The 24838-nt window shown below is 41.8% G+C and overlaps 1 protein-coding gene across 1 annotated transcript in view; it reads right to left on the minus strand.

The window, feature by feature from the left end:
* Positions 1–24589, minus strand: part of TH (tyrosine hydroxylase) — a 33059-nt gene extending 8470 nt beyond the window's left edge. The window contains exons 1-9 of the mRNA XM_038405855.2: positions 24124–24589; positions 16306–16518; positions 10259–10433; positions 8627–8715; positions 7462–7529; positions 4213–4263; positions 2768–2913; positions 1189–1324; positions 986–1055 (exon numbers count right to left, since the gene is read on the minus strand). Coding sequence (XP_038261783.1) covers positions 986–1055; positions 1189–1324; positions 2768–2913; positions 4213–4263; positions 7462–7529; positions 8627–8715; positions 10259–10433; positions 16306–16518; positions 24124–24213 — 1038 coding nt within the window. The 5' untranslated portion in view covers positions 24214–24589. The remainder of the gene's footprint in view (positions 1–985; positions 1056–1188; positions 1325–2767; positions 2914–4212; positions 4264–7461; positions 7530–8626; positions 8716–10258; positions 10434–16305; positions 16519–24123) is intronic.
* Positions 24590–24838: the final 249 nt, after the last annotated feature.

Below are 24838 nucleotides of genomic sequence, written 5' to 3' on the forward strand. Positions count from 1 at the left end.
CTCATTCAGTATCAAGATGTCAACTTCCACCTCCAATTAGCAAATGTCAGCCTGTGTCACCCATGTGTTACATTTTCAAACAAGGATCTTCATGCTTTGTTCCAAGCTGACCCTCCTGCTTGGGAAGAGCTCCCCATAAACATCTGTAAAGCTGCCTCATTATTTTCCTTGAAATCTCTCCTTAGAACTTTCCTTTTCCATGATGCCGACCAAAAACGTGAAAACAGTTTGGCTACTGATGCACTGAGAACACAGTCTATCATGCTGACCAATACTGTCTCATTGTTTCCTTGTACTCCCCCAGCTGTCTATATCCACCTGTTGTCATATTTAGTCTGTAACTTCTTTGGGGCAGGGACCTTCTTTTGTTCTGTGTTGGCATAGCAACTAGCACAACAGGATCCTGGTCCATGACTAGGGCTCCTAGTCAATAGTAATAAAAATATTACTACTAGTAATGATGTAGGTGGCCAGTTACCCATCAGAAATGAACAAAGAGTAAAAAGCACAGCTTGAAGTAGAGAGAGCACAAACAACCTGTGGACTGAAATACACCATGTCTTTGAGGAACAGTTACCAAGAATGAATAAGTTCATAAAATGCAAAGTTTGATCTGTGGATAATTTGGTGGGGGGGGGGAAGGCCTAAATCCATTGGATAAATTGTTTGCTGTGGTCGATATTCTGTCCAGCTCTAGTCCGTGATCCTATAGCATGCCCTATAATAACTCCTGCTACGCAGTGCTAGGAGTAAGCTCCCACACAGCTACTATTCCCATGCCATTCCCAACCATACTGCTGGGAAAAATTGAAAATGAAGTAGCTCCCCTATAGCCAACATAACTACATAGATCCCTAAGTAATCCCTGGTGGGAGAAATTGGGATTGGAATAGATTTGAGTTCTCACACCATTCCCTAAAATGGCTTCTGAGCATCAGGACCCATTGCTGGGCTTTCAGTGCAAGGAACAACCTGCCCTAATTACCTGGGAGAACTGTGCGAAAGTCCTGTCGGCCAGCATCGGTACATGCCCCAGAAGTTCGTGACAACAGTCCCTTCCATTGGAAAGAAAAGAGGAAGGATGGATTAGTCATTGCTAGAGGGTTGAATCCCATTTCCTGGCTATACACTGTGTCAGGAGCAGTGTGAGGATAGGGAGGATTTTGCATTGTACCCGGCAATACTCACGGCTCTGGGGAATGCATGGGTGAGGATGCATGGCGGATGTACTGTGTGCACTGGAATACCCTGAAAGCCAAGCTGGATAGAAAGTCACGTGCAGACAGCAGGCCAGCCACAGGTCGGAGCTGGAACCCAGTTCTCTCTGAAATAATCCAAACAACCACTTATCTAGAGGGCCCTACCAAATTCAGGGCCATGAAAAACGTGTCACAGATGGTGAAATCTGATCTCCCCCTGTGAAATCTGATCTTTTGTGTGCTTTTACCCTATTCTATACAGATTTCATGGGGGAGACCAGCATTTCTCAAATTGGGGGTACTGCCCAAAAGGGAGTTGCAGGGGGTTCACAAGGTTATTTGAGGGGGGTTGTGGTATTGCCACCCTTACTTCTGTGCTGCCTTCAGAGCCACGTGTCTGGAGTGGCGAATGTTGGCTGGGCGCCCAGCTCTGAAGGCAGCAGTGCAGAAGTAAGGGTGGCAATACCATACCAGGCCATCCTTACTTCTGTGCTGCTGCTGGCAGCGGCTCTGCCTTCAGAGCTGGGATCCCGGCCAGCAGCCGCCGCTCTCCAGCTGCCCAGCTCTGAAGACAATGCCACCCCCTGCAGCATTGCAGAAATAACAGTAGCATTACCATAACCCCCTCCCCTACCATATATATTTGTGACCCCCTCCCTGCCCCCCCCATACACACACATATACACAACTCCTTTTTGGGTCAGGACCCTTACAATTACAATGCCATGAAATTTCAGATTTAAATGGATGAAATCATGAAATTTACTATTTTTAAAATCCTATGACAGTGAAATTGACCAAAATGGACCCTGAATTTGGTAGGGCCCTACTTATATAGTGAAAGTCCTTTGAGCTGAGTCTCAGGGCAGGGTGTTCATTAGTCATGATAGTATTATCAGCACTTACAGCAAAAGCTATAGTACTGTAAGTGAATGCCTTCAGTTTTACCTTGGCAGACCTAGCATCTGTACTTGCAATAGGTAGCAAATTCCCTGCAATCCAAGAGGACATGGTGACTGGACAAATGCTGAAATTCGCCACTGGATACAATGGAGTCCATACACTAAGAGTTCAGTGCTTGGGCTCTTAGTCCCAGCCCACACTAGCCCCTGCATTCCTTGAGTTGATTCTCACTCCTGTGCTGGGAACACACATTTCCACTCTAGACCTCCCCACAAATTCTTCTTTGCACTTCTGATCTGAAAGCCCATGCCTCAATGCACTGACTCCCGCCACCATCCTGACTTCTTAGACTGGGGCCCAGAATGCTCTCTGGCTCCCTTCCTTTCTCTGTAGTCACTCCAGTCACCCCAGAGGAGTACACATTCTTGCATGAACCCCCTCCCCCCACTCCTGGAGCACACTAGACCTCTCCCTCTTTGTATTACTCTACAATCCAGTTCAGGCTGTCGGCCCCCATAGCAAGTACTTCTTTATCCTAACCTCCAGTTCCCTCCTCCAGACTCACACTCTGCCTTGCAATGCACCCCAGCCATTCCATGGATTTACATGCTGACACTCACGACACTGTGATCCCACTCCTGGCCCTGGAATGCACCCACACCCACCTTTCAGGAAGCGGGAGACATCCTCCAGTTGAGGAATGTTGTTCTCGCTGTAGCCGCAGAATCTCTCTAGCAGGTGAAAGGCTTCCAGGTGCTCTTTGCAGGCATGAGTCGGGTACAGACTCTTCAGTGTGGTGTAAACCTCCCTCCTTCAGAGTAACAGGTGGGAGAGAGGGTGTGAATTCAGGATCTAGCCCTGCCGGCCTTTGTCGCTCCTCTCATCAGGACAGACAAGACCCAGTACACATCCTGCTGGAGTTCCTCTCCCTATTTCTGTTTTTGTTTTTAACCCTTGAGTTTGTATCTGTTTACACACACATGCTCGAGCACATGTGCATACACACACTCTCCACCCAAATGCTTCTTGCTGACTGTGGGAGTGGAGAATTCAGAGGGTACCTACACAGGGACAATTCCTGTATTTGGAGTTAACTAACTCAAGGCAAAGGGTGCATCAAGGGAGTTCGTTCTATCTGGGAACAAAAATCCAGTGCCAGTGGCTTTATCTGTTTAAAAAAGTCACACTAGTGATAGACAGTTAAGAGAGACAGCAGATGGACAATCCAGAAATACACATCAGCAGCTCCTCTGATAAGTCATCTTCTCATTAGTGGTCTTTCCCACCATGGGTAAGTCTACACGGCAAACAGAAACCTGCAGTAGTGAGTCTCAGAGCCCAGGTCTACAGACTCAGGCTCATGGGGCTCACACTGGGGCTCTAAAAGCAGCAGTGTAGATATCATGGTTCAGGCTGGAGCTCAGGCTCTGAAACCCGGCCCTGTCCCTAGGCTTGGAGGCTCACTGCTGTAGGTTTTAAAAAAGTTTAGACGTACCCTAAGTGAAGTCTCTGGAAAGAACAAGAAGTGGAACTGTAATGGACTTTAAGTACAGCCCTTAGAGAGGAGGAGCTGCAGAAATTGATTTATAGTACTAAAGAGTCTTGGATGTCCTTTAGACCTTGTTAGGTAACTGAGCAGTTTGCAAGTAGAGTGTCAGTACAGGGTCAAAAGAAAAGGAGTACTTGTGGCACTTTAGAGACTAACAGGGTCAGATTTCCTCACACGCTGCACCTCTTTCTCTGAGTTACAAACATTAGCATCAACTGACGTTCTTGTTCTTTAGGGATGGGCCTCCTGGACCCTCCCACTTAGAATTCCCTTAGCTCCCAAGGAATCCCTTGCAGACAGTGAGAACTCTTTACAGAGAGGCGATTAGGAAATGTCCACACCTTCGTGACATATATTTTTAAGACACTCCACCACAAGCATTCAGTTCTCAACTTCCAGTACTGGCCCCAGTATAAAAGCACTACTGTTTTCTGATTTCTGTATTTGCCCAAGGCACATTCCCCCACAGCTGGTCAATGAGACAAAATCTTTTATTTCTTTCATGGTTCCTAATTCAGCTGGATGGAGTCAGAAAGGATTTTGCATTAAATCAACACTCACCAGGTAGCTATCTCATCTGCCCTGTACTCCACTCTAGGGATTGGCTCCCCGCTGCAAGGCAAACATGGGGTTAGGGACGATGGGAGATGGGGAAACACAGTAACAACATGCTATACACTCTGGGGCCCCAACCTTAAGAAAGCTCCTCCTCCCTTTGAGAAAAGAGCACTAAGTTTACGATGCACAATATCTCCACACAGTATAATATGGATTAGACAACTTTAAACCTAACACATGGCTAGCATATGGGGCACAGGGTTAGCACAGGTCTAGTAGGAAACATATGGGTCATAAGTAGAGTTGGGCCAAACTTTTGGATCAAAACTTCTTTTCGGCCAAAAATGCAGATTCAGTGACACCAAAACTTTTAGTGAATTTCTGTCAAGCTTGTTCTGTTGTTTTGGTCAAAATGAAAGCTAAAAAAATTCTAGAAAAATGGAAACTCTGTTTCAAAGGTTCCTTTAATTTTATTTATATATTTTTTAAAAATATATTATAAATGCTCAAAAGCAAAACAAAATGTTTTATGGTGGGCCAACCAAAACAACATTTTACAAGTATTTTGATTCACTGAACCTGTCAAAAAATTTCATTTTTGTGCCCACCAGAAATTATTTTTTTCTTCAGTTTTTCAGACTTGCCAGCAAAAACAGAAAACGCTATTAGTTGCCCAGCTCTGGTCATAAGGCTAATTAGAGACACAGCTAGTATATGGACATAGGGCTAGCATGGGTCGACCTGGAGACATGGGGCTTAGAACTGAACATAGGGTTAGGAGGGCTTTAAACTAGCAGCTACTGCGATAGCTGCTAAAGAGTGAAATCCTGCACATATGCTCCAAACATATGAGCCTCAACATAGCTTGAAGGTAAAGAATCAAGGTATCAAGGACCGTAAGGAGAAGCAATTCTTCTATTGCCTTTACACCAATGCTAGAAAGCTGGGAAATAAACAGGAGGAATTTAGGCTCATTTGATAGAAAAAAAAATGATGACTGGTATGACTGAAACCTGTCGGGAGGAGTCACGTGACCAGAATGTTAAAATCACTGGACAGCCTCTATTTCCTTGACAGGGTAAATGTCTACACTTGGCGCTAGGGGTGTGATTCCCAGCTTGTGCACACAGACTCACACTGGCTGGATGAGAGCTAGAGTGTAAATAGTGTTGTAGCTGTGGGAGCATGGGCAATGGCAGCATGGCTGAGCGGTGCTGAGTACATGCCCACAGGGCTCAGGTGTGCCTCTGCTGCCATTGCCCATGCTACCACAGCCACATTACTGTTTGTACTCATGCTAACGCTCATCAAGCTAGTGTGAGTCTGTGTATGCAAGCTGGGAATCACAGCCCTCACTCATAGGGTAGGCTTCGCATGAAGGGGGGGGAGTGACACACAACATTAAAGATACTATTGGCTACTTCAGTTACTGACAATTCAGAAGGACGGGAACAGGAATGATTATGGATCAATGTTCTAAGTGATAAATCACAAGAACTGTATAGACACAGACACACACACTTGGTGCTTTAAAACGGACAATTCCCCAAAGCTGACAATTATGAGTAAAACTGAGTGGGAGGGGAGGAAAATTTTAAATATCAAAATGTGAGTGCCCACAATTCCATAAGAAGTCTTTTTTTGTTAAAAATACATCCTGGTGAAAAGGAAAAAGAAAAGTAGCAATATATATATAGAATAGAATATAATTACTACTTTTCTTTTATATATATATATATATATATACACACACGGACAATGGGGAAGTTGATAGCAATGAATACAAATGCACAGTTAGGAAATGCAGATGATTGATAAGGGAAGTTCAAGGTATCAATGGAAAATGTATGGCCAGTAGAGGTAAAAATTTCCTTCTTATTGTCCTTAAATATACTAAAACAAACAAAATCCTAACATTGGGATAGATCTGGTGATAGATAAGGATGATAAAATTGTCAATTATGATGTAGAAAAGGCAGAAGTATTCCATAAATAATTTTGCTCTGTATTTGGAAAGAAGCAAGATGATGCATTCATGCCTTACAGTGATAATGAAATACTTTCTATTCCATCAATAACTAGGGAGGGTGTTAAACAGCAATTATTAAAGTTAAATGGTTAACTGATGGATTAAAAGGTAATTGTAAATGGGGAATCATCATCTTGTTAGGGGAAGTGGGGTCCCCCAAGGGATCTGTTCTTTGCCCCATGGGATTCAATATCTTTGTCAATGATTTGGAAGAAAATACAAAATTATTGCTGATAAAATTTGTAGATGACACAAAAATTGGAGGAGTGATAAAAAATAATGATGTGGTCAAGTCAGTTATAAAGACCAGTCTGGATTGCTTGGTAAGGTGAGCTCCAAGTTCAATGCTGTAACTAAGTGGGTGGGCTGAGGTGGGGTGGGGAATGCATTCCTTGGATGCATAAGTAGAGGAATATTAAGTAGGGACAGGGAAGGTACATCTGTATCCAGCATTAGTGAAACCATTGCTGGAATACTGTGTCTAATCCTGGTATTCATACTTCAGAAAGAAGGTTGAAAAATTGGAAAGGGTTTAGAAAAGAACTACAAGAGTGATTTGAAGTCTGGAAAACATACCTTATAATGAACTAATTAAGAAGCTCAGTCTATTTAGCTTATCCAAGAGAAAGTTTAGAGGTGACCGGTTTGCAGTTTATAAGTACCTTTATGGGGACGGGAGTTCTGATAGTAGGTGGTTCTTTAATCTAGCAGAAAAAGATATAACAAGATCCAGTGGTTGAAAGCTAAAGCTAGACAAATTCAATCTAGAAATAAAACACACATTTTTAACAGTGAGAGTAATTAACCATTGGATCAATTTACCTCGGGATGTGGTGGTTTCTCCATTACTTGAAGTCTTTAAATCAAGACTGGATATCTTTCTAAAAGAGATGCTCTAGCTTGGACTAAAGTTATGGGCTCGATGCAGAAATTACTGCAGAAATTACTGCATGAAGTTCTATGGCCTGTGTTATGCAGCAAGTCTGTTCTGGCCTTAACATCTATGAATTAATGAACATGCAGATTTTTAAACATGGGAGGAAGCTGAAATGAGTGCAGAGAGCAGAGGAACTGAGAAAAGAAAGGGAACGGGAGAATGGAAGGGCAAAATAATAGACAGAGAAGATAAATTGACAGATTTATGGAAGTAGCTTAATGAGTTCCCAGCAGGTGGCACTGTGCTATGAAACTGCTCCTGCACATATGTTTGGAAAGTGTCTTACTGCTTATAGTGGAAGGCAATTTCCGCTATCATTTTTCTTCGCTGCCGGTATGCTTGGTCAGAGAATCCCTGTGGCAAAAGGGAACAGAGAACAAGCATTTAAGTTAGTTAACATTTCATATAGGAAAGTTCTCTCATTTCCTGCACTACCACACACACTTACGTTGTTACTTACATAGGCCCTACGTTGGGGGAAATATACACACCCACACATTAACAGTTAGCAATTGCCCCTCATTACAACAGAGACCCCTCCTTTCATACCCATAGGTAACTCCATTCCCCATATCGAAGTGAGAGCTCTATATTCCCCTTCTAGGGAGAATTGGGCCCTGCTCCAATACAGTATATGTCCTGTCTGTTAATTTTCTGAGAAGCCAAGTCCTTCAAGCCAAACACAAGGTATCTTTACTCTGTCTCTGGGAAACAGATTCTGAAACAGAACCAGTTAAAATTTAGGCTGGATAGCCATGAAAATTTCCTCAGAAGTGAGATCTTTTGGACTGGGGAATAATCTCCTTAGGAACATAGTAGAAGCCCCATCTCTTGATCAAACTAGACTAGACAAAGCAGTGAGGAATACAATATCCTGCAGGAACTAAACCTGTACTGGCTACAGGGAGATAGACAAGGTGGGATTAGAGGTAGTGCTAGGCCAGAAATGGTTTTCCCATCCTAGGAAAATGTTTGACATTTTGAAAAGCTTTTCCTTTCCCAATTTGGATGAACAGTCAGAATCTCAAAAATATTCATGCGCTGACTATCCCACAAAAGTTTTGGTTCAAGTCTATCAAAACAGTTCCTTTTTGATTTTTATCCTTTTGTATTTTAAGCCCCCGCTATAATTAGCTTAAATTTCAAACTGAAAAGTCCTTTTGAACAAACAAACAAGCACCCCGTCCCAAATTTCTTATCTTCAAAATGTCAAAATGGGACATTTCAACAATTTTGAAACTCTTTTCAAACATTTTTTTTAAAATGAAAGATTACTCCAAATGGATCCTTTCCTGAAAACAGTTTTTTGGTTTTCCATCAACATTTTCTGATGGAAAAACATTTTGTCAAAAAATTCCCAACTAGTTCTAATCACAGGGGCTTTCCATTTCTCTGTTTCTGTTGGAAGACACGTGGCTGGAAATTGAGGATTTCTGAATGCACCAACTCACTGGGTGATCCAAATCCAAGTCTGGGTCAAACTTGGTGACCAAGTGGTGACACTTGTCCAGTTCAGAGATTTTTCTTGGAAACCAGTAAACTGTAAAGAGAAATAAGACCATAGAAGTGAACGTTAAGCTAAGTATATCTCATGCCAAGTGGAGGAGATACGGTCATAGCACACACATGACCTGATTTGGCACATGCATAAACACATGACCACGTCAATTCCAAATTATTTAATTGCACATGACACCGCTGTGCTTCAGTGACTATGCTCCATGACTGCCCATGAGCCCGTCGTATGGTACACCTATCCCACAGCCAGATATAATAAACTGACCTCCATCACATGAGCAAACATGACTTCCCTTTCAACCTCCCAGCACAATGACAGTTTCTGACACAAGGAAACTACTTGGAAAAAAACTGGCTTTCGCTCTTAGCAGCTTCACCCTCCCAAGGGTAAAATAATACATGGTAAGACACCTAGGATCCTGCATGACCCCCACACACTTCTCACTGCTTCTGTTGACGAAGCTCTGGTACATCAAGAATTATGTGGTAAAGGAATAAATCCATTTTACCAGCCTTTCCAGGCTTTTATGTACATAGGGAACAATCATCCAATGACTTGGACCAGGCTATTCACCTGCATCGCTAGGTCAGAGAGAGATCATGCAGCACTGATCAGCTAACACTGAAGGGATGGAATTACAAGGAATGCAGGGAGATAATAATGGCCCCAGATTAACAGAGTGATACCCAGGACCCAAGGCATATGATCTTTTGATGCCAGGTATAGTAAGGAAAGTCCCCATGACTGATCACTTTCCCATCATCCCATCTTCTGCTTTCCTTTCTCTTTGTATCTGTTGGACATATTTAGCCAGAGTTGTTCCCTGTCTAGTCCAAATATAAAGGCTGAGCCAATATCCTGTTTAAATCACTTACCAATTCTTGGAGTGCTGGCATCTCACCAGGAAAAAAATTAAAGCTCTTAGTGACTTTTCCTGATGAACTTCCAGGGCTACCTTACCTTACCACCCACCTAATGGCTGCTCCTGGAATCAAAGCTGAGAGGAAGAGAGACATCCTCTGATCTTAGTGCTGTATCAAAGTAGAATTCTTGCTATACTAGAAAGGATTCATTTTACTAGTCCTTAGAGACAAGCAATTGGTCATTAGTGTCTCTCTGGTGTAGAAAGAGCACCCTCCAAACACACGTGGGGTTACTGACACATGGATAGAAAGGTCAGAAATGTAAAACATACAACTGGCTAGAATACGCAGGGTGGAAGCTGTACAGTGCTAGGTGTTGGGTATTACATTTCTAATCCTGTTGTAACTCCATATGTAACTCCATTCCCCATATCAAAGTGAGAGCTCTGTATTCTCCTTCTAGGGAGAATTGGGCCCTGCCAATTCGGACCTGGAAGAAGGAATCCGACACCTCTTGAAAGGGGTGAAGGTGAGAGAGAAAAGATGGGATCTGAGGAGCTTGCTGGGAGGAGTATTCTGGTCTAGTCTAGTCTATTCAGATCCCTGGCATGTGAGTGCTGAAATCCCTGTGCCATGGTTTCTAAAGCTCAATCTTCATGTTAGACTTGGGGAAAAAAATAAAACAGCTGCAAGTTCCTTACATTTGTCTTCCTTAGTGCTCCTCACATCTTCTGACACCCTTTTGATGGAGCTCATGAGAGTGCTGACATCGGAGCTATGGACTTCACACCGTACAAAATATTCCAGCTCAGTGGTCCCGGCCCGAGGCTTCCTGCTGGGCCTTGTCTCCAGGTGGTAAATTTTAGCTTCGAATGTCTTTAGAGGGTGGAAGAGGGGAAAGATATAATGTAAAAATACAGGCTCTGATAACATTGCATTGCAAACATTCCAGTGGGTGACATTAAAGTGGAAAAGAAGTCCAGAAACACAAACTCTTTCCAGGATGCCTGTGGGGTAGGAACATGGGTATCTCTGATCCTGAGCTGGGAACTCCTGAAACTAGAACAGGACACTTTCCTGTTAATTCCATCCCTTTTGTATACTGAACGTGAGTAGGTTGAAATTCTATGATGGAAACATTTTCCTATTACAAAATGCCATTAAATTGTAATGGACATTTTCTGCAAGATTAAACCGCATTTTGTAATGTCAAAAATTTTGTGAACTTTGCAATAAAATGTGAACCATGGTGACATATTTTTCAATTCTCCAATTGGGAGAATCAAAATGAGAAAAATTATTTTGAAACAAAATGTCTCATTTTGAAATGGTGATTTGAAACAAAAATTTTGCTTCAATTTAAAATGTCAAAAATTAGCCTTTCCTATTTGAAATTTTTAGAATTTTTTAATGAACTTTTTCAGTATTTTGGCTTTTCACTCTAACTCGGGTAAAAAGTAATTTCTAAATGGCATCATTTCCTCTAGATGGAATATTGCCCTCCTCAAACTGTTCTAATTGTTACCAAATGATGAGGCACCAAAGTCAGTCAAGAAGCACAAGTTCTCGGCTCAGAGTGCGCAAACAAATGCCTGCACATGTTGTAGTTGCAGAACCTTATTACTTATGTTGAACAGCTGCAGTACACATAAGGAAGTGACATCCCACCAGTACACTTCCTATCTCTCAAATGCCTATTATGGGCATGGAATTCAGCCAGTGTTACTCAAAAGGAAGCAAAACGGGAAGTGAGGAGCTAGCTTTCATTTACCAGGCAGTGTCTGTCCTGTGCACTGGCCAAGGTGCTGAAATAAAGACAGTGAAGACACTGACAATGCTATGCATCATTTATGAGTCGTCTTTTCTCTCTGAAAGAGCTACCGGGTCAAACGCACTGAGTGGCTCTCTCTTTCCAACACACAGTCAGTTTTTCATATGTTACACCCAACTCCTCTGAATTCCTTAAGGATCTTATACCACAGCTACGAAATCTCAGTCAAGGAAATTCCTTCACAGACTATTGTTAAAAAAGCTACCGGCATCTCTCAAGAGTAATATGAAGAACCTCCACCTCTGTCCTTTCTCACCACCCATACGAGCCAGCACGTCTGCATGCTACTTCCACTGTCTTCCCATCCCCTCTGAGCCTGGAAGCAATAGTCTCACTCTAATCTCCAGCATGTTAACAGGTTGTGATACTGGTTGGCCATTGGGCTGGCTCACAGAGCATTGTGATTGGTTTAGCTTCCCTTCCAATAACTTGACTCCTGATACATGGAAGATCTAATAATTAACTTCCTTCAGCTCCATTTGGAGTTAATTACTAGACAATTATGAAATCATAAATAAATGGAAAAATTCCTCCTTTGGCTCCTGTTATCTTTGTTACCCAACAAAGGGAAGGCAGCAGCATCACAGGAGATCAGCCAGTGCTCATGCTGCCATTGGAACATCTTACTTTTTTAGAAGAATTGGAGCTTGGCCTCATGCCCTACCCTCCAATCTCAGTGAGAGAGCTAGGAGTGCTGCTGAGTGCTTTGGGTACTGGAGAATCACAAAGCACCCACTAAGAGATCCCCAACAACAGGTACAAACTGGCATAACTCCATTGAAGCTAAATGGACCTAAGATGAGTTACACTAGGTGCAGATCTGTCCCATCATTCTAATTCTTTTATTAAACATGAAAGAGAGTGCCCCAAAAGTCAGACATCTTAACAGAGTTTAACTAGCTTATAAATTAGTCAGTTTCTCACTAGCAGCACTCAAGTGGCCCATTTTCTCTGCTGTCTCCAGACTAACTGAATGCAGGTGCAAACTAGAATTTTAACTCAAGCTATCACATTTTTTGCCTATTCCCCAAGCATTTGGATATAGGAAAACAGGCTTCATTTTAGTGCATGTGCTGAAATGACTAATTTAGATGGAATAAAGGAGCCCAAAGAGTTAAAAGTGTTAAAATGACCCTGGAACTCTCCAACATTAAACAGGTTTAAATGTATACAGAGACCTCACCATGATGAACACTTTATTAATTTTAAAAAAATATTTTATTAAAGATATAGAAAAGAAAGAAAAAGAGGTAAAGTATCAGAAATGTAAAGTATTAAGTAAGGCTTTTATTGTAACATCCATTGTTCCCTTTCCCTTTAGAAGTAGTGAATCTTTGGAAGGAAAAAAACAACTCTTCTTTGACAGTTGTTTAGATGCTATTATTGGTAGCAATGTCTGTCCTGAGGAAAAGAGCAGAAGTTAGTTATTATTGCTTTAGTTGTCAAAGTCTGATCCTGCTTCCTTTCAGAAAAAACAAAATGAACACAAATAAAAGGGGGGAGAAAAAAACAGCAAAGATAGAAAATGCAGCTTCTGTCTCTGATGTTTAATCTTGTGTCTTTACTGAGGAGGCAAAAAACAAGCACCGCACATGGTCTTATTAGCCATTTCAAGACCTGGGAAACTTGTACCAACATCTGGCTGTCTGGGGCATTGCTTTTAGCTGCCTTTCTGATCTCAAAAAGAACAGGAGTACTTGTGGCACCTTAGAGACTAACAAGTGTATTAGAGCATAAGCTTTCGTGGGCTACAGCCCACTTCATCAGATGCATAGAATGGAACATATAGTAAGTGTTCTCCTATCGGTTTTTGAATGTTATGATTCCTGATGTCAGATTTGTATCCATTTATTCTTTTGCGTAGAGACTGTCCGGTTTGGCCAATGTACATGGCAGAGGGGCATTGCTGGCACATGATGGCATATATCACATTGGTAGATGTGCAGGTGAACAAGCCCCTGATGGCGTGGCTAATGTGACTAGGTCCTATGATGGTGTCACTTGAATAAATATGTGGACAGAGTTGGCATCGGGCTTACAACAATGGGGCAAAAAAGACAAGATTGACCAGCTAAACCAGACTCTGATTAGACAGAAGGAAAAAGGAGAGATAGATAGATATGCCTATGTCCCACTCCGTGGGAAAAGCTGGAAGCAGATGGGTTGGCTCTGGGAAGGCTGGTGCCAATAGCAAGAGGATTTCACTTCTAGGTCACAGAATAGAGGCAGGCCTCAGATTGGTAACAACTGAGAGTTAATCTGATTGCTGTTGAATGACCTATGTGAAATGAATTTGGTGGCCTCAGTCCTGCGGACAGATGTTGATGTCATCTAGCTCACTCCCACACCTGGCATCTCAGTGGGGAATGACTACTGAAATAATATCAGTCTGAGAGGTGGTCCCTCCAGCTAGGGCGAAGGTCCTTTTGGGGTAGAGGGATGCTATGGGAAGCTTGCTCTGCAGCTGCCAATGCTGAACCTGAGCGCTGCTTTGTCTTCAGGGATATCCATTTGGCATCTTTCACCAGCACTTAATTCACTCAGAGATAAAGAGTGGAGAAGGGGGATTGGCCCTTTGCATCCACAGGAAGGTTCTGACAGCTTCCTGGATGTTTTCCCTGGTGCAGGGAAATCTGGCCCTTGCAAACCGACTTCTCTGGGCGATGACCCAGCCTTTTCTGAATCTCTGAGCTCTTCAGTAGAGGAAGAGGTGTGATTTTTAGTTAATCAGAGGCAGAATGAGGAGAAGGAACGGAGGGAATGTCACCGATAAATTCAATTTAGGACCATGTTTTTGAATGTACCTACCCACCTCTCTATTACATTGTCCCCCAATAATCAATACCTTAGCATTAATCTGACAGCTCTGATTGCATTACCTATGCGTTGGCTGCATGTAACTCATACAGCAGAGTGAAACCAGCCTCCCTGCAGCCTGTTTCATGATGAGGCAAATGTCATTACACCCGTCTGTTTTCATATCTTGTACCAGCATTGCCAGAGGGATCTGAGAAATGAATCTTCCCCAGTTGTAACTTGACACGCTTGTGGCTCTCTGTGTCAAGCTGAGAGAGCCCTTCTGCTGAGAGAGCTTCTCATGCAATGAGTAAATTGCCCCAAGAAGAAGCAGGTGCCATTTGAATAAAAGCCACCCTGAGCTCTTGCCTGACTTTTTAAATTGTTCTCTGCTGCTTTGGAATATATTTTTTACACACACACACACACAGAGTGTAAAATAAATACCACCCACATCTACTAAGTGCAGGACACTATAAAATTCACAGGATGAGAATCACGTGGCATCTCATGCCAGAGAAGTTGTAAATTGTATTTGAAATCTGTTGTTGATGCACTTCTGAACCTTTTCTGACAGCTGCAAACTTTCTGGAAAGAGACAGCAACTGTGACCAAGACCAACAGGGCTCTCAAATGCTTGCCTTATGGATGCTTCTGGTCCACAGATCCCACTGCAAAGGCAATATGCTACAGGAACCCAGGATTAAATACTGTTAGTTGATACATTTCTATCCTGCTTCCATCCATCCTTTCACAAGAGATACAAGGCCGCTTGTGGTCATTAAAGATCCCAAGATGCTTTCCATAAGATTAGAAGAGGTGTCCTGATCAAATTTCAGTTTGGGTAATTACTAACTAAACTCCCCCCCAACACACACATGCAATTTCAACTGAATATTTTTTCTTTTCTACCTGTCCTCAACTGGTTTGTAGTGTTGCTGTCTATTGTTAATGATGGTCAGGTTTCACCCCCAGAAGTGGCTGCATTTCACTGGGGACTAAGGTGTTAACGCACACACATACATGCACATATGACTTAATTCTCCTCTCATTCACACCACAGAAGACAATGGAATTAAACCTATATAAATGAAGAGACTCAGGCTCATGATTTGTAATCTGCTTTTTAAAATTTCTGCATGAAAGGTTCTATATAAATTCCAATCATTATCTTTGACTACTGGCTAAATAAGCAGCATTTACCTATGTGAGTTTCCAATGGTACCAATGTCATAGATAATGCTACTTTTGACTGGGAAAGCCCAATTAATTACCATCTCCCTGTGCAATTGTATACAGTGGTAAGAAATGCTTCTGGTCATGGGCATATTCAGAATGCAGTGATGAAGGAAATCAATGCAACATTTGAAAGTTTATGGACCAAATTCATCCCTGAGGTAATTAGGTATCATTGACATCAATGGGCACTATGTTGATTTATGCCCAGGCTGAAGTTGGTCCAGTCACTTTGACTGAAGTTTAGTGGGGATATAATTAGAGATGGGCAGAGCCTTGAGCGAGGGGGTGACTGAGGCTATGTGAGGGAGCTGCATGATTCATTTACAATCGCTGTCTAAACCCTGCAATCTCTGAAGTGTTTCAGGGATTGTCATAAAGATGGACAACAGTGCAGCATGTGGGTCATTAGAGGACCCCATGAGAATCGGAGGTGAATACAAATCCACAGGTGTTTATATTTATATTTATATTTAATCCACAGTTGTTTATATTTTAGTTGTGCTGGGTACTGGCCCACTCTGGGCAATGTTCAATCAAAGGCAAACCCAGAGCCTGGAGTTACAACCAGAGCATTGTCAGGCAAGGGGTCTGTCTCATTTGTACTGGTCTCCCTGGGGAAGAGTGTGAGAGAGACACCAGTAAATGAATAGAGTGTACTACTTAAGTTAATGTAACCATTGATATTTGAATTCATCCATTTAAGCCCTGAAGAATTAAATCAATAATTCATACTAGGGAGGTCTTAAATTAGACCCTTATCCAGTTGAATTCTGGTGAGTTGGCAGTGTCCGTGTCTCCCCCCGCCCATACTACAGTAACAGACCTTCCACCCACATCAAACGCGGTGTTCATTGAGTGCAGTACGGGAAGTTAGCCGCTCACCTCAAACACTTTAAGCGCATGGGAAAGCGATGAAGTCTTCGCTCCCTTAAGCATGAAGAAAAGGTTCAACATGGCCTTCCCATCCTTCTCCTCAAAGACAATCGTTTCTGTGGCCTCTGCAGCATCAGTGGCGGCGGCAGCAGCAGCTGCAGCTTCTCTCTCCTTCCTGGCATCTTCGATGAGGCTCTGCCGTCTACCGATGAACCGTGGAGACTGGAAGGAGAGCAGAGTTAAAAAGCAGCAATCTTCTCCTTAAGACCACCGAGGAACAATGGGACTCCCACCACCTGATCCCCATTGTAACACTCCTTCAAGGACTAGCAGAACAGCTCTTATTGGGGACAACTAGAGCAACCTGGCTCTGCAAACCTCAGTCTGGGTCCAGCCTCTTTTCAAGGTTCTGAATTTGGCAGTAAGTGTAGTCAGGCACTGGAGCTGTTCCACTGAAAAACAGGATCCAAATAATTCAGGTGGCAGAGCAGTCATAGACATTGTTGTAAGTAGGGCCTGATCTCTTGCCCATTGATGTCAATGGAAAGTTTCCCATTGACTTCAGCTGGGGTTGAATGAAGCCCCAAGTGACTCATGCCTTTTCTTCTGGATGCAGATTGAGGCACGTCACCTTTGCAGTTGAGGTTCCCCCAGTTTAGACTCCCTACAGTAGCTAACCAAAAGAGTGTATTTCTTGTATTACTAAGGTTGAGCCTAGGTTTTTGCTATGGGCATTATGAATTCTATTGTTTTCGTGTGTTGTTTCATAATAAAGAAGCTTCTTCTAGAGCCTTGAGACCCACTTAATGAAACCCTGGCCTCTACTGGAGGCAGAAGTCCAGATCTCACAAGTGCCTACTGCAAGGAGCTGAGTACCTTCAACTCTCATTGGTTTCAATGGGAGTCACGGGTTCCCGATGCCTTACAGGGTTAGTCCTCTCATGCTATGGTAGGTTCCAGTGTAGAGGGAATATGCCAACCCAACCATCTTTTACTTGTGATCTTTTTATTCACTGCCACCAAAAACAGATCTTAGACCCCATTCTCTGCTGATGTAATTGGGCTAGATTCATGTACACCAGTAGAGAAACTGATCCATCCCTTTTTCGTATGTGTCTTATGTGAATTCCCAAACACTGAGGCAGGGGTATGTCTGTGGAGGTTTATGGCCCGCAAATAGCATCTTTTATAGGCTCCCTGGGTTGTCTCTTTTTTTACCACTCTTATCAGAGATGATAGTTTCAAATCCATCTGAAATGGCCCTAACTGAATTATAAGAGAGCAAGAAGGTCCATCTATAAACTCCCACCAGGTTTCTGTCTACTGCTCATTATGGGATCATATATTCATGATGTTTTATTAGGACTGACTGGAAAAGCTGTAAGTCCATCCCAGCCACAACTAGTCAACCTGGCCTCAGCACACTACTGGTAATATACCTCCTTTCCAGGGCAAGACTTAGCAACAGAGTAAGAGTGGTTTAAGCAATAAAAACTGAAGTCAGAAATAAAACTGAATCTTTACCCCAAATTTGAAATACTATTTATTTCTGTACTCCTTGATTGCAGGGAAGAGTGGAAGAAGAAAAGCTGTTTCAGCTATTTCTGGCCAAGCCAGAAACAGGAAGCATTGTGAGCACCTAAGAAAACGTGTTCCCAGCCCAAGTTTGCAGGCATAAGAGATTTATCTAGTTCAGATAAGATGTTGACAATATCCCAAACTTTTGGGTTCTTTTCCAAATGGAAACTCTTATTTGTATGACAGGAGCACATAGAGACCCCAATTCAGCTCAGGACCCAATTGTGCTAGACATTTTACAAGCACAGTAAGAAAGTTCCTACCCTAAAAATGTTTCCAATCTAGAGGACAAGGCAGACAAAGACTGGGAGAAGTGAAATATTATTCCTATTTTAGAGATACAGAATTGAGGCACAGAAAGCTTAAGTAGCTTGCCCAATTTTGCACAGGAAATCTGTCACACAGAAGGAACTGAAGCCAGTTCTGAGTCCCAACTCAGGATCTCAAACACAAACCCTTCTTTCTTCTTGTATTGCAAAATCTCTAAACTTTTTGAGGTTTACCCTCCCTTAGTTCTTCAGATGTGTTGAATATGCCAACAGGAGGACTAATAAAGATTAGTCCTGCATACAATAAACAGTCACTGAATATTTTGCTCCCCTACAGCTGGGTATATGTGAGCCTCCTTAGGTGGATAGTAATACTAAAGCCTGGTTTTAAAGCTTTATAAAATCTCTCACTTTCTCTTTCTCCCCACCTGCTCAAGTGCCTTTATTTAATTAGTAGAGCCAGGTGTAAACATCACTCACCTGTTGAAAAAAGAGTTCTTAACAGTTTTGAAAGCATTTGTTTTCATAATAGAGAAATTTTATTTCTCACTGATAATTTGCTTTCTTTTTTCTTTTTCTTCAAAAAATTGAACATTTTCTACGTCACAATTGGAAGTTTTCCAAATTCAAAATAATAAAAAAACCCTTAAACTGTCAAAAGAATCCTACCATATAACTCATCCTATCCACTCCTCCAAATCTGATGATGAACAATGATAACTCAACATGACAAAAAGAAGACATGACTTATGAAGAAACACAAAGAAGACTAACACCAAGAGACTAAAACCCAGATGGCTACATTTTTCAGTTATTTTCCATTGAAAATAAAAAATGTCCATAATTCTCCCAAAAGGTTTTTTGGGGAAAAATTTAAAAAAATCTTGCAAAATTTAAACCAGCTCTACCTTCTTTTTTTTTCTTTTGTATTTTTAATTTCCTTCACTTACCCAGGTGTATTTTCTTTTAAAATCATTCATGCATCTTATATGCAGCCAGTCTCAAAGCTTTCCTGACATTTTAAACACAGGCACTTATCTAGTTTTCTGTTTTATACCATATTTTTATACATCAACCCACGCACCAACCCCCAGGACTTTTTTTATTAAAGATTTGCTTATATGATGCTATTTGAAGCTTGTCACATGTTTGTTCCTTGCAGTATAAAAGACACACATCTGAACAAATAATCACAGGTTATCTGCATGATCAGGTTCACAATGGGGTATGGAGGAGTGGGTATGTGTTCATGTCGAAACAGAAAACTCATCTAACAAACATATTAGGTCCCAATTCAAGAAAGCATCCCCATTTAGGAAGCACTTAAGCATGGGTTTAAATCCCATTGGAAGTGCTTAAAGTTAATCAGATTAATTTAAACATCCCACGATAGACAGAACAAACACCCTTGTGCAACACTAGCCATCTGTAACAAATCAACTCCTCAATGGTCCAAGCCAAGCAATGCTTTAACAAAAAGACACATCTTGCCCTGTGTCCTGAAGTTCAACAAACTTTAGCTTTGGCTGGGTAGAGGAAAAGAGAAAGAAGGAAAGAACCACGCATGACAGATGTAAATCACAGAGTCTAATGGACAACTGGAAAGGGCTCTGAAAACATGATCATGTGTTGTATGAAAATCAGAATAGAATCAGCAGATCAGATCATTGATAAACATCCACTTGATACAAGTTGCTTCCATTCGGTGAGTTATGCTGGTGTTCAGTCTCCAACGTAATCAGACATTGACATTGCAGCTTTGCTAAAACTTACTTTGTGACACCTCCTCCTCTGCATGATTAAGGCTGGCTTCACGGATGTGCAGCAGACTGCACTAGATCTAAAGGGAATCAGTTTTGTTTCCCTTCCTCCTCTACAGCTGGCTACTAGAAAGAACTGTAGAATCATCCTAGCAGCTGGCAGGCAGTCACCTGAACATTCACCTAGTATGTCTGGGTAAGTTAACAAGATACTAGATTTTGTCTGAGAGGGTCAGGGGTGCGGGGGGGTGATATTTGCCTGCCATCTCCATGGTCTACTCTATTCCGTCTGTTTGCTTGCTTTCCATCACAGTGGTCTCTCTTTCTTTACCCTCCTCTTTGCTATTTTTTCAGAATGTTATTAACCCCTTTGGGAGTAAAGTTGTAACTCAATACAGTTACACAGGGTTTTCATTACCAGTTGCAAATTAGATACACACAAACAAAATTGATTCCTCTTTCCACACTGACTATTCTCCCAATAATGCTTTTTAGGAGTCGTTGTTGAAAGGTATGTTTTGAATCAGCTTGCAGATTAGTTCATCTCATGTGTATTTTAGAATTCTTACTATAGTAAAAAACATTACTTTTGTTCTGTTAAGCACAATGGATAAGACTGCTCCTTGAAGTCTTTAAATCACGATTTGAGGACTTCAATAGTTCAGACGTAGGTGAGGTTTTTCGTAGGAGTGGGTGGGTGAGATTCTTTGGCCTGCGCTGTGTAGGAGGTCGGACTAGATGATCAGAATGGTCCCTTCTGACCTTAGTATCTATGAATCTATGAATCTATGAAGCATCAGGTTGTTTGTTCTGGACTAGATTCTGAATCCATGATTGACATTTTGTGGTACTTTACTCCTCCAACAGCCACTTTGAAATTGTAGCAACTCAGCGGACGACTCGGCGTGAATAAGGATGCCAGAGTATGGCCTTCTGAGTTTGAGTAACCACAGCAACTTGGCTTTTCCCCTGCTTATAATTTTCAAGAATCTAGGAAACAGAGAGGATTTTACTTGTTAAGAACATTTACTATAGCCTGGCGTACTGATCAATATTGTGTCATTATTTCCTTTTGCCAGTATAGCTTATTTTGTTCAGGAACTGATATAAACAATACTAGCAAAAGCACTTTTTTGCTGATATAAGCTGCATCTCCAGTCAGAGGGTTTGACAGTACAGTTATACGGTCAAACCCTTTTTAGTGTAGACAAGGCTTAGATCCTCAATGCTTTGAGACAAGCGCTGTTTTTTCATTCTGTTTTTGTACAGCGCCAAGCACAGTAGGGTCCTGCTCCATGATCATCATCATAATAAAGGAAATGCAAAAGCTCCTTTAGAACAGGGTGAATATGTGGGGCAGCAGTCAGATCACTGACAGAATGTTAAAACACTGAAACAAGATGACCGCTTGTCCCATACATAGAGGTCCAGATTTTTAAAATTATATAGACGTTGCTGCGGTCAGCATCACAACACCTAAATGATTCAGGAATCTAAATTTCACTTTCAAAAGGGATTTAGGCACTTAGGAATCTAAATCCATCAGTGGCCAAGAGATTTAGACTCTAAAGTACCTAAATCCCTTTTGAAAAAGAGATTTAGATTCCTAAATCAGTTAGATGTTGTGATGCTAAGCACATCAAAATCGAAATAGCTTTAAAAATCTGGGCCAAACTCAATAAATAGCAGAAATGCAGGGCAGAGCCTCAGTTGATTTAAATCTGATTAATGAATAATGGGAATGTGGAAACCTTCTGCTAAAGGTGCAGTAAAAAGGATAAACTAAAAAAGAAAAGACAGAGTCTTAAATGTGCATTTCAGATTTGTCATCTGTTATTAAAGCCTAACAATTTCGTTCTGAGCTTTTCCAAGTCCCCTTCCCGTCGAAGGCAATGGTGGTTTGAAATAACTTGAAGTCTGATATAAGCTTGTCAGTGCTGAAAGCAAAATGAAAAAGGTGAGAGGATGGGAGGAAGGGGGTCTATCATAATCCAGGAGCAGCAGCTTTGGTAAAACTACTTAAAGTCTTGCATATTGACAGGTTTCAGAGTAGCAGCCATGTTAGTCTGTGTCCAAAAAAAGAAAAGGAGTACTTGTGGCACCTTAGAGACTAACAAATTTATTTGAGCATAAGCTTTCGTGAGCTACAGCTCACTCTCTAAGGTGCCACAAGTCCTCCTTTTCTTTTTGCAGTACTTAAAGTGCTCCCCTCAGCAGCCCAGCTCAATTTTTAAATTAGCCCTTTAGGCAGAGGGAGAGAGTCACTAAAAGGGACAAAAGGAGACAACACAATTTCATTCTGCGCTTTTCTAAACACCCTTCCCAGGGTGCCATGAATGAGACAGTATTGCTAAACAGGACCATTCAATGTCACATTTGTCATTTAAAGACTAAATACCCACAGGAATTGTATTACAGCACCAAATAAATGCCCCTTCATTGTCAGCTCCTGCTGTTACCATAGACAGAGGGATGTTCTTCTAAGCATTAATTCGGCAATCTGGAAAGTGCCAGTGTTCTAAGAATTCACTACTACACCAGCCAAAATATTCTTTTGCTGGTATAAGTTGCATCTCCACTAAGAGGGTTCTAAGAATTAACTACCTTGTAGTTCACTATGTGCTAGTTGGAAAATGCCAAAGTGAATTATGGAAACTCCCATAGTTTTCAATGATTGTGTATTACAGAAATCATGCTTACCTCTTCATTTCCTAACTCTCCTTCCCTTCTTTCCTAGCATGCTACAGTGTCTAGGAAACTTTTTGTTGTTTGCACAGTAGCTGATTTTACAAAACACACAGCATTGCACAGAGCGGAGGCAAGCGTGGGTCAGCAAAATACAGAGAGTAGAGAATGGAAAGCTCCATTCCCTGCAAATAACATATCAGAAGTCAAAGCCAGTTTTACACACAATATTAAATAACAATTATGTATTGAATTAGATGACCTCGTCTGTCTTTTCTTTCCAGGTCAAATATCTGTGGTTCTGGACAGTGGTAGGAAAGAGGAGAACTTTAATTTGGGGGTGAAGGTTATGTGGGGCAGCTCTCATCTGACTCTGCTAGGGAAAAGGTTGTACGGTCACTGCTAGGAAAAGCAGAGGGATATTTAAAACAAATATATACTTTACAGCATAGACAAACTCTAAACTTATCTTAAATCCAGATTTTCAATACGGGCTCTTTGCTCACAGTAAGATCCATTTTAAAAAAAATTTACAATCTACTACCTACCGATAACTGGGAAAAACTATAGAAGGCACTAAACTGAGTTTGCCAAATGCAGGTGCTAATCAAGGCTATCACTTGAGATCCTATAATGCCCTTACTGTGGGGCATTAGGAAGTTGTTCCATACGTTGACTGCCCACAGTAACAGACATCTAGAAGAGAGGGAGACTGCCACAAAAAGGGACAAACTATGCATTAAAGGTTTGATCCTCAGGATGCTGCATGCCTTATCGTCTCATTGGCTTTAATGTGTCCTAGGGACATCAGCTGGCGCTAGATGACAAAACTTTTTTTAACTAAAACACCCTGCATATCCCTAGTGCTAGGCCAACTGAATTAGTGTATCTGAAACTCACCTGGATTCAGATTTTAAAGGTAGTTTAAGACTCAGCATGAAGTGTTATCTTCCCCTCACTTATAGTTATATTGCATGTGGGATCGTTCCACACACTGAGCCGATGGTCCTAAATCTCTGGGTGGAAGCATGCCCTGCAGTAATTACATAGTAACAGTTAGCAAGTTTGCCTGAATTCCCACCACCTTGTAGCTTCACTGGAAAAAAGAAAGACGTGTTTTCATTCAATTGGCAAAGAAGAACGCTCTTTGGCTTAGTGCCGTGAAATTAATAAAACCTAGAGAGTGTTTAGATTTTCAAAGTGCATTTTTACCCTAGGGATTCCTTGTTATTCTTGTTTTCGCTCTATTGGTTATTCTAGTTTAAGAGGGCAGTTTTATTATATTATTACTTAAGGTTATTTGTTTTCCAATATTTATATGTATTGTGTATTAGTTTGTGTGCATGAATTATTGAGGCTGGATTTGATTTCTGATTTGCCAACCCTGAGTGCCTAGATGCATGAGTGCAGTGATGCTTTCAAAATAAAGTGATCATTCTGTTAGTCCATCTAGCTATAATTGCAGTCCCTTGTGCAGCTTTAGTCATTCTGGAGACTACTGGGTGTTAGTGGTGGTGGGGTGGGGGGGTTCTTACCATGATGGCCTCAGCTTGCTTGGAGTCCAACTCTGACACCGCCCTGCGGAAGCCTTTGGCTGAAGAAGTGGAGGAGTTGGGGGTTGGCATCCTTGCTGTCGTACTGGCTCTGCTCTCAGCTTTGCCTCTCCTTGCCAGGCTTTTATAGGGCAGGTCTGACGTCAAAGACCCTTTCACATCCCCCCCCTTCCCCACCTCCCTCCCTTTAGCCTGAGGGGGAGAGAAGAGCGGGGGGGGGGAGGAGAAAAACGCTTCTGTCCCATTAAATCTAATTGCTACAAAGATTGCAGACACCCTGCCTCTGCAAACCAGCCATCAGCCTTTCTCCTCCTGCACCCAAAAGCTTTCGCTTTGTTTCTCTTTCTCTCCTTCCCTGCAATGGAGTTCACTCCTTGGTCCTGTGTGTTTTATTCTCCCCCACTTTCTTCTCCAGTTTGGGCTATGCTGAGCTTTAGGTGCTTTAATGCTGCAAAATGATAAAACCAAGGGAGAAAAAGAGTCAGACCATTCTATCTTTTTTAGTCTGCAGCCCTACAATAATGTAAACAAAATAATAATTAATGATAGAAATGAAATAGGACATGGCACGCTGTCTTTGGACATGATTCTGAGCTCACATACACTCCCACAGGTGTAAATCAGGAATAACTCTGCGGAAGTCAAAAGGGTCAGATCTCCAGATGCAGTAAATAGACACCGCTCTCTTGACTTCAGC

The sequence above is a fragment of the Dermochelys coriacea genome, chromosome 6, assembly GCF_009764565.3.
Source record: "Dermochelys coriacea isolate rDerCor1 chromosome 6, rDerCor1.pri.v4, whole genome shotgun sequence".
Taxonomy (NCBI): Eukaryota; Metazoa; Chordata; order Testudines; family Dermochelyidae; genus Dermochelys; species Dermochelys coriacea.